The 10,291-nt window shown below is 37.6% G+C and overlaps 2 protein-coding genes across 2 annotated transcripts; both read right to left on the bottom strand.

Annotated features, from left to right (window-relative positions):
• Positions 1–4,458: 4,458 nt before the first annotated feature.
• On the bottom strand, positions 4,459–7,184 carry LOC110772810 (protein trichome birefringence-like 43). Its single transcript, XM_021977282.2, has 5 exons — positions 6,790–7,184; positions 6,261–6,432; positions 5,904–6,085; positions 5,614–5,772; positions 4,459–4,896 (listed from the first exon to the last, which is right to left on the bottom strand). The coding sequence occupies exons 1-5, from the start codon at positions 7,053–7,055 to the stop codon at positions 4,596–4,598; spliced, it is 1,080 nt and encodes a 359-aa protein (XP_021832974.1). The 5' UTR covers positions 7,056–7,184; the 3' UTR covers positions 4,459–4,595.
• A 1,111-nt stretch (positions 7,185–8,295) lies between these two features.
• LOC110772797 (protein trichome birefringence-like 43) lies at positions 8,296–10,285 on the bottom strand. Its single transcript, XM_088251113.1, has 5 exons — positions 9,978–10,285; positions 9,701–9,892; positions 9,463–9,639; positions 9,166–9,324; positions 8,296–8,716 (listed from the first exon to the last, which is right to left on the bottom strand). The coding sequence occupies exons 1-5, from the start codon at positions 10,229–10,231 to the stop codon at positions 8,422–8,424; spliced, it is 1,077 nt and encodes a 358-aa protein (XP_088107239.1). The 5' UTR covers positions 10,232–10,285; the 3' UTR covers positions 8,296–8,421.
• Positions 10,286–10,291: the final 6 nt, after the last annotated feature.

Genomic DNA, 10,291 nt, shown 5'->3' with positions numbered 1-10,291 from the left:
CAAGCTTCCAACCAGAAATGATAGCTCATACCTAGCTCACCATGACCAAGCATCCAACCAGCACATGCTGAGGTCAGCATGACCAGCAACTTCAAGGGCTTACAACTTGGGCTTCTCTTAATCAAATTAGGACTTTAAGCACTCTAAATTGAAGTTCAGAATGTCTTCTTTCCAGCCATATGTTATTTGGGCCAATCCAAGGTCGGAGGAAGAAGTTAAGGCCGAAACAAATTGCTAACTCATTTTCCGCGCTGATAAGATCCATCCTGAGCATGGTTCTGTGTTTGCTAGGTAACGGACTCCAAATTTATCCAATGGGGCTAAATTTTGGATATGTTATAGTACACACCAATTGGAACAACTTTCATGAAGAATGTGGCCTCATTCTAGCTATGTAGGTTGTTGAAACAATGCTTGCAATATGACCTACGGAACTGGACTGGCAGGGGGCTGTAGCCAAAATGAGTTTGTCTTTAAGCTCTTCATCCATTCATCCAAATTAGGCCTTAACATGCTTGAATTGCATGAATTATGCTCTCTAAAGCCATCATTATTACCTAAAGCTCAATGAACTGAAAGATAAACACAAAAAGGATTAAAAGCACAAGTTTAACTCAAAAACATAACCAAATCATAAGTTAAAAGGGTACAAAATGATATGTAATTTATGCATCGATCAGAGACCACATGTCTCTTAATTGGTTGCCTCATTAAAATTTTGCTTGGAAGAACCTAGTGAGAAAAAACCTAAGCGAAGGAAAAAGAGTACAACTTCATTTGGGACATAAAAGTAATGTTAAATGCGCTCATGTTGCCTCATTAAAATCTTGCTAGGAAAAACCTAGTGGGAAAAACCCTAGTCGAAGGAAAAAGAGTACAATGCGTGTATGTCCTGTGTTAGAGGACTCTTGAATGCTCCCCCTGATTTTGCATGCTCCAATTTGATTGCTTGCAGAGTTGACGTAATCCGATGCAATGCACTAGCTTTTGGAATGTACATTTTGGCAAAGATTTGGTGAAGAGATTTGTCGGGTTATCGCTTGAACGAATTTGTCTGACTTTAATTTCATGACTCTTCTGAAGCTCATGTGTGTAGAAAAACTTTGGTGATATGTGCTTAGTCATATCACCCTTGATGTATCCTCCTGTGATCTGAGCAATACAAGCTGCATTGTCGTCATTTAGGATGGTTGGAGTGTCCGTTGTTGAGGGTAGGGCACATGTGCTTCAGATGTGATGGATCACCGACCTTAACAAAATGCATTCACGACTGGCTTCATGGAGGGCAAGTATTTCTGAGTGATTGGAAGATGTGGCTACCAACGTTTGTTTCATTGAGCGCCATGAGATTGCAGTTCCTCCACATATAAACACATACCCAGTTTGTGAGCATCCTTGATGTGGATCAGAGAGGTATCTTGCATCAGCATATCCAACAATACTTTGGGCATTGGTCGATTCACTGGAATAGAATCAGCCCATGTTTGTTGTCCCACAAAGATATCGTAGAATATGTTTGATGCCGGTCCAATGTCGGCTTGTTGGAGCAGAGCTGTATCTTGCTAACAAATTTACTGAAAATGCTATGTCTAGTCTGGCACATTGTGCTAAGTACAATAAAGCACCTATTGCACTAGGGTATGGTACTTCTAGACCAAAGACCATTTCATCATCTCTTTTTGGACAATATGGATCATTCTCAGTGTCAAGACCGAGCAACCATTGGAGTGCTAAGTGGATGTGCCTTATCCATGCCAAACTGCTTCAATACTTTTTCAGTATAAGTTGATTGATGCACCAAAATACCAGTAATCTATAAGACGAGACAATATTTTGTCTTTCCAAGGTCTTTCATCTCAAATTTGCATTTGAGATAATCAGCAGTCTTTTGGAGCTCTTCAGGAGTTCCAATTAGATTCATATCGTTGACATATACTGTCACTATCGTAAATCCAAACTTTGATTTCTTAACAAACACACATGGGCAAATAGGATCATTTGTGTATCCTTCCTTCAGTAAATATTTACTAAGACGATTGTACCACATTCGCCCAGATTGTTTTAGCCCATACAATGATCTTCTCAATTTACTTGAAAACATGCCTCGTGGTTTATTCCTGGCTGCTTCAGGCAACTTAAGCCCTTCTGGGACTTTCACGTATGTACCTGTATCCAATTCTCCATACATATATGTGGTAATGACATCCATAAGTCTCATTTCAAGTTTTTTCTGAAACCGCCAAACTTATTAAGTAACGGAATGTAATTGCGTCCATTATTGGAAAGTATGTTTCCTCATAATCAATTCCAAGCCTTTGTGAAAATCCTTGCGCAACGAGTCGCGCTTTATACCTTGCGATCTCATTTTTCTCACTTGTAACCTACAAGGTTCAAATTGGGTGAAGTTGGAACAATAGGTCCAAAAACACTCATTTTTCCCCAAAAAATGTAATTCCGCCTAGATTGCATCTTTCCACTTAGGCCAATCTTGTCTCTGTGTGCATTCATCAATAAAGCACAGTTCAGTATCATCCTCTTTTATGATCTCAGTAGCCACTGAGAATGCAAATATATCATCGATGATCATCTCGTTTCTATTCCACAATTCATTAGTGAATGTATAATTTATGGAGATTTCTTGACTTTCAAATACCGCTGCCACTTCAGGGGCCCTTGTCTCACCAATGACATTTTCCTTTTCAGGAAGTAACTGTGCCTCTTCAAGGGCATTTGAATTATGAATTGTGGATTCTCCATTTATTTCATTTAGATTCATTTTGGCCATCGACTTCCTCTTTCGAGGGACTGAGTCCTTTGAGCCTAGTGGTCTGCCATGCTTCAGGCATGCAACAGATGAATCATTTGCTGGCACATTGTTTTGTCGATTATGGACATCAATCCTTGCAGGTGCATTTGCAGTTGGGATATGTGGTTTTGTCACCTTTGTTGCATCATTAAATGCATATGGCATCTGATTTGCAATACTTTGAAGGTGAACGATCCTTCTCACTTCGTTTTCACATTGAGCGGTATGAGGATCGAGATGAGACAAAATGGGTATATTCCATGATAATTCACGTCGTTCTTCAGGAACAAGTTTGCCTTGTTGTTATTTAAGAATATATTTTTCTCCTCCTAATAGTGGGAAAATTGTCTCATCAAAATGACAATCTGCAAACTGTGCGGTAAAAATATCACTCGTCAGGGGCTCCATATATCTGACGATAGATGGTGAATCAAAACCAACATAAATTCCCAATCTGCGTTGAGGGCCCATCTTAGTACGTTGCAGTGGTGCAATGGGCACTTAAACTGCAAAACCAATACCTCTTAAATGCAAAATGTTTGGTTGATTACCCAACACGAGTTGTACTAGAGAATATTGATTGTTGGCAATGGGCCTCAACCGCACAAGTGATATTGCATGTAAAATGGCATGTCCCCAAGCAGAAATTGGCAACTTTGTCTTCATTAACAAAGTGCAAGCTATCAATTGAAGACGCTTAATTAAAGCTTCTGCCCAGCCATTTTGAGTATGAACATGAGGAACAGGATGTTCAAGGTCAATGCCTAGTGACATGCAGTAGCCATCAAAAGTTTGAGATGTAAATTCATCAGCATTATCGAGTCTGATTGACTTAATGTGATAATCTAGGAATTGGGCTCGTAATTTAATTATATGAGCCGAGAGCCTAGCAAATGCCATATTCTGAGTGGACAAAAGGCAAACATATGACCATTGAGTAGATGCATCAACCATGACCATAAAGTATCAAAATGGTCCACATGGAGGATGAATAGGCCCACAAATGTCCCTTTAGATTCTCTGTAAAAATAATGGGGATTCAACATCAACCTTTGGTTGTGATGGTCTAATCACTAACTTCCCCTGTGAACAAGCTTGGCAAGAGCTATCACTTGATAACATAATGTGTTTTGTCAACAAGGGATATCCTTTAGAATTGGTGATGATTGCCTGTTCAATCCACTTTGTTCACATCCATTGTCAACCGATGTGCTCTCTCTTCATGTCGCAAATAGGGACAAAGACACAAGGCTTTATATTTGAATAATTAAACATAAAATGGAGGAAATTTGATGTAGTAGACCGAGTTTTACTCTATCACCCTAGTATACCTTTGAGGCAGTCACTAACTAATCAAGACTCAATGGTTGAGCAAAGAAACTTCAACTATCCCCTGTTGAGGTGAGGACTCAATTGCAGCCCATTTTCTTTCATTTTACTTGTTCTTATGAGTCTGGATTATCCTTTTATTTGATCAAATAATTAAGAACTTAAAAAGTAAATTCCGAAGTCAGAATTTTCGACCAAATGCATTTAGAAATTCATGTTTTTGTATTAATTGTTTTATTGGTGAGGCAGAATCACATAACCGTTTTGAGGTAATATTTTCTATTTCTTTTTCTTCTAAAAAAACAAAAGATGAAACATACATATAAAATCCAAAGCAATAAGACTGAAATCAAAGAAAGAATATATAATCATTGTAACAATAACCAAATATTTGACATGATATTTTTGTTTATTAGGCAAAAACAGCTTATAAGTATCCCCAAAGTAATGAAATAATATTTCAGTTTCGAATGAGCTCAGTGTATAGGAGCTGGTTCCAAGTATCAGGAACTCCAGGAAGACACCAGTGGCTACAATCCATGCCACGGTGGCCTTCATTGCCGTATATAGAAGGGTGACCGTCTTTTCTTAGCCGTGACAGAGCTGTCACATTAAGCAAGTTGACTGGCTTTGACATGCCTCTCAAAACTTTCTCCACAATCACTTGTGCTGGGTGTGGACTTCTTGGGTATGGTGGCTCTGCCAGTGGCCTTGTTTCTGCTGTGCAGTTCCTCCCTTCTGGGTTTCCCCAAAAACTTGCACTGATTTTCACAACATGATCATCTTTAATTTTAGTAACAATTTAAAATAACCAACAATTACATGTAAGTTAACATAACATTTCAAATAGTCTTAATTTGATCTTGTCATTTAAGCCATACTTTGGAATAACAATTTTGAGCAAAATGAGAAAAGGACAAACAAGTAGAAATGTTTGGAGTAATTGAGAGATAAACAAATGGTTAGGTTTTTATAGAGTTGTGAGGGAAAAAAAGAGGGCTAGCAACTAGCCATTGGGCTGTCGCATTTGAGAGCGTCATGTGGCAGCTCCTCAATGGCTGTTGGAGTCAGCTTTTGCGGCTGCTTTTTCCTTTTCAAAAGCTGACTGTGGGTCTCTTATCTTGCCCAGGCCAGCAGGTGGCCAATACCAATCCCTCATCTTGCCTAGGTCAAATTGGACTAGGGCAAACGCATGCATTAGAAAGCGATTTTTTTTCATTTGAGGCTAAATCTGGACCTAGCCTAGGCAAGATCAGTCTCATTAGACATGCTCTTAGTGATACTTAATCATTATTTTGTTGAAAGAGGTTCTGAATTCCGATTTTATATATGTACAACACAATTTGATACCCTTTTAAAAGAAGGGAGGGTTATCCTCTTCTATAACTCAAAAGTTGTATCGTTGAACTAAAAAAGAGTAGATACGTATATTAACCAATTTATGAGACTAAGGCTCAACATTATATTTGTGAACTTACTTCCAATGAGTCGGTGAAATGCTCTGGAAGAAGACTTTGGTTTTAGTAGGATCAACATTTTTGTCCACCCACCGAGCCCAAGTTCTTAAGGCTTTCTCATAGGCAACAAAGCGATCCATGTCCTGATGTAAAGTGTTTCCATCTTGAATAAATTCCCACCTGCCATGCATACATTTACACAACCAACCATATTCAATTTGATTAATTACGTGAAATTAAGTAATCTACCACCAAAGTTATATAAAATAATCTAACACGAAAACTATAAACAATTTAATTATTTATCTCACGGTTGTTTTCTTCCCTTGTGGAGCCACCAGTGCCATGTGTTGAAGATCAATACATCAAATTCCTTCCAGGCTAGGCCATCCTTGTGGTCGATCGAGTTGAGCTTCAAAACCCTCCCATATTTATTGTGTGCCATGTCAACAAGAAAGGCATTGCGTTGAAGCATCAAAGAAACATTGTGACTCTGCACATGTATAAAGAGGATACTCAATTAAAATCAATAAAGAAGGCTAGTGGTTTTGAACACTCATCTTTTCGCTTCCTACACTGTTGTAGGTGCATAAAAAATTATAAAATATTCAGTTTGAAGTGCAGATAATTAGAAGAGAAATATGAGCATCGCTACCCATGTAGAATACCTGGAATTTGAATGTAGAGGTTGATCCTATTCTCTCGAAGTTATACTCAGATTCAGGCGAGGCTGCATGTAGCATACATGTGAATGATTGCCATTGATTCAAACTTAATGAGTCTCCAACAAACATGATGCGTTTATCTCTAAATCTCTCCAAGAAATCTTCCGCATCAAACCTATTCAATAGGTTAGTTTAATGAATTATGCCATTCATGACAAGAGAACTTGGAATAAGATATACGAGGCAATATATACCAAGAATTTGAGCCCAAAATTTATAAGAATATGAGAAATTGAGGCACTGAAGTTTCTTTCTTTCTTCTTTTTTTGGTAAATGTTTTAAGAGGATTAAAATTGTAATCAAGCCCCCTTCTTTGTACTATAAAACAAACACTAGTTAGGGAAAAAATATAACAAAAGAGCATACTTTCGATAGGGCTTGTAGCTCCCGTATATTGGTGAGCATTTATCCCCACACTCAAACTCCGAGTTCGAAACTCTAATTTCCCTTTGACCTAAAAGAAATTACGTACCTAGGTAACTTGCATGCAAAGGGTTGCCATTTATATTTGAGATAGAGTTCGTCGGCTCGACCATTCTTCTGGCAAGCGAAGGCACTCTCTATGAAGCTGCAGAGGCTTGAATCATAAAGAGGGTAAGAAGCATCGTAAACCCATCTTCCTTGGTAAATATCACACATCTTCAACTCGTAATTGCTTTGCTTCCCATGCACTTGGTGTTCTAAACTTGGTAGCAGCACCAGAAGTGCAAAGACAATCCCCAAACCCAGTGCACCCATATGCAAGAATTAATGAAATTAGATCGATCGAGTTGGTTTGGATTTTTCAAGCTTGAGTGGTGTGGATATTTAAATAAAAGAGAAAAAGAAATTGGTAAAGAAAAAGATTGGTGGGTTTATTAAGAGGTAGATGGTGTAGTTGATGGGAGAGTTTTCCTATATTTTAAGTTGTGAGAAAGAAATGAGGAGTAAAGAATTCAATTCACGTTGCAGTCACTCGTTATGAATGAATGGATATCAATGGAGAGGTTGGCAGAAAACTTTCAATCGTGTATAAGTGGGGGTTGGGGGGAGTTTTAAAACTGTCATCAGCACCTCCCACATTTTTTTTTTCAGAGATTAATAATTTATGTGAATTAATGGAGGGTCAATAACTTGATGAGGAGAGGCTATATGTTGTGGAAGGGTCATGGATTCATAGCTAATGTGATAGGCTGATAGCTTTGGCTTGGCACACTTTACATATTGTGCATTGGAATCTCTATCTTTGATTTTAATGAAGGTGGGAAATCTTTACTGTACAAAAAAAATAAATTGTGATTAGGTTTTTCAATGTTCTTTGTGTGTGACCTTTTTCTTTTAAAAATCTCAACGTTTTTCTTTTATAAATCTTTAAGTTGTCCCAGTAAAACATGATAAAAATGGTATTCTTGTAGGAGCAGTGTAACAACTTTTAATGCCAATTCTATGCACACAAAAGTTTAGGCGACACAAGACGTGTAATGTCATTTGCCACTTCATAATTGGTATTGAAGTTGGGAGTATTATTAGATGAGAAAAGCTTCAATTTCTGCTAGGTGTCAATACTGAATGACGATATACAATACAGTTAGTTACAATGTCATGTGATTGATGACCAATTTTCATTTAGTTAATGCATCTAATCCCAATGATGAATGATACAATCCAGAAGCCATGTGACCAAATGGTGACCAATTTTGAGAGGAATTAGAACGTGGGTACAAGGGGTAAGGGCATGCCCGCCAACTAGTTTAATTCACGTCTGCATATTCCATATTAGTTGATAACTAAAAATTGGATTAATTTTATGGTGTGACGGTGATCCCCACATGGTATTACTAATGACTCATGTGATAGCATGGCATGCATGTGTTAAAGGTTTTTTTCATTTATTATTAATTTGTTTTTACAATGAGATATTCTAAATTACTCTAATATAATAGATTATTGGGTGCTCTGGATGGCTTTGGGCTAAGTAAGGTATGATGTTGGCCTTTATTAAGAGGTCGGGCTAATACAGCCCACTTCAAACACATCGTGGTGAGAAAAATAAATTGTCATACATTTTCTAAAAAACATCAAAAACAACGTTTTACACACGAGACATTGACATATTGAAATCATTCTAAGTCCGAATGAGCTCTGCATAAAGAAGTTCATTCCAAGCATCAGGAACACCAGCAAGGCACCAATGGCTGCAGTCCATGCCATTTTGGGCACCATGGCCATACATAGATGGGTGTGCATCTGTTCTTTGTTGTGACAATTTTGTAATGTTGAGCAAGTGGACTGGCTTTGACATACTTTGCAACACTTTCTCTACTATCACTTCTGCAGGATGTGGAAATCTTGGTGGCTCAGGAAGTGGTCTCATCTCTCTGCTGCAGTTCTTTCCCTCATGGAACCCCCAAAGGCTTGCACTAATTTAACAACAATTAAGCTGTTCATTATTATCAACAAACATACAACAATTTCCTATGTACAAAAATGTAAGAAACATTCATATCCTTACATGCAATAGTTTGACATGTCATGTTGCTTAAAAAAATTATCTTAACTATTAATATATTCGTCCAAATTGATGATTAGATGACATAACATGCTTATATGTAACAAAAGAATGTAGCATGTGTAATGGTAAAAGCTGTATTCGATTTTAAAACCTATTTGATGGAAAATGTTCTTTTGCCGGATTATTTGACAAAATATATTTGTAATATGTCATACTGTGAATTTGAATCATATAAATCAAGTTGACTCTCGTTTGAATGGATAGGTTTGTAAATGAAAACAGAAGCAGTTGTCTGATTGTTTTTAAATTTTAATTTTTTTATATAAAAAAAAAAAAAAAACCCCTTTGATAACTTACTTGAAATGAGTGGGTGAAATTCCTTGGAAAAAGACCTTGGTTTTGGAGGGATCTATGTTCTCATCCACCCATCGAGCCCATGTTTCCAAAGCCTGCTCGAAGGCAACGTAGCGATTCATGTCTCTGTATGTATTTTCTCCATCTTGAATGAAATCCCATCTATAACAAATTAAACAAAGTAATCATACTCATAGATAGCCAACAATGCATTATGCATGCATTTTTGGTACCCCTAATTGAAAGGGAAACAAACGAAGTTATGAAGCAAACATTGAGGAGTTGGTGAAGGCTACATACGGTTGTATGTTCCCGGTGTGAATAAACCAATGCCATGTATTGAAAATCAAAACATCCATTCCCTCCCATACTGTGGTGTCCTTGACTGAGTTGAGTTTCAAAACTTGCCAAGAACCCTCTTTTTCAATATCAACAAGGAATACATTGCGCTCAAACATCACCGAAACATTGTATTGCTTCATCATAGAAGACAAGATGTGCATTATGCGTTGAGCTTAATAATTATTGAATACTGTCGGGAAATGTGAATGTGGAAAGGGTCCTCTCAGTGGTGTACTTGAGGGGTGGGATCTCTATGGTGAACTCAGAGTGTGGCATGGCTGTGTGAAGCATGCATGCAAGTGACTGCCATTGATTCAAACTCAGTGAATCTCCAATAAACATTATGCGTTTATCTTTGAATCTTTGTAAGAAATCTTCGGCACTGAATCTACATGAACAAAGAATTGGTTTTCAACTCTATATCCTCATAAGTTTTTAACCAAATATCTTTGGAGCAACTTAATTAAAGGTACCTTGGTAAGTTACATGCAGATGGCTGCCATCTATATTGCTGGTAAAGTTTGTCAGGTCGACCATTCTTTTGGCAGTTGAACATATTCTCAATGAAGGGGCAGTGAGTTAAATCGTATAGAGGATGTAAATCATAAAAAACCCATCTTCCTTTGTACAAATCACATCTTGATCCACCTTCTGCATCATAATTCTGCTTTGCATTGACTTGCTGCAAAAGTTGCAGCACCAGAAGTACCACAAAAGCAAAAGCCATAATATTGCACCGCCAATTGAAGGAGGTAGAGAAGGGGATTGGGTTTTTAGTTAACTTCAG

Source organism: Prunus avium, chromosome 3 (genome assembly GCF_965620075.1).
Source record: "Prunus avium chromosome 3, drPruAviu1.hap1.1, whole genome shotgun sequence".
Classification (NCBI taxonomy): Eukaryota; Viridiplantae; Streptophyta; class Magnoliopsida; order Rosales; family Rosaceae; genus Prunus; species Prunus avium.
Note: the sequence above shows the minus strand (reverse complement) of the source record. Positions and strands in the feature narration are given on the sequence as shown.

Coding starts and splice junctions, on each gene's coding strand:
- LOC110772810 (XM_021977282.2), bottom strand. CDS start 7,055: ATGGGTGCACTGGGTTTGGGGATTGTCTTTGCACTTCTGGTGCTGCTA. Junction 6,086..6,260: donor CCTCTACATTCAAATTCCAG/GTATTCTACATG, acceptor ATACATGTGCAG/AGTCACAATGTTTCTTTGAT. Junction 4,897..5,613: donor ATTTCACCGACTCATTGGAA/GTAAGTTCACAA, acceptor TGTGAAAATCAG/TGCAAGTTTTTGGGGAAACC.
- LOC110772797 (XM_088251113.1), bottom strand. CDS start 10,231: ATGGCTTTTGCTTTTGTGGTACTTCTGGTGCTGCAACTTTTGCAGCAA. Junction 9,325..9,462: donor CACACCGGGAACATACAACC/GTATGTAGCCTT, acceptor AATTTGTTATAG/ATGGGATTTCATTCAAGATG. Junction 8,717..9,165: donor ATTTCACCCACTCATTTCAA/GTAAGTTATCAA, acceptor TTGTTAAATTAG/TGCAAGCCTTTGGGGGTTCC.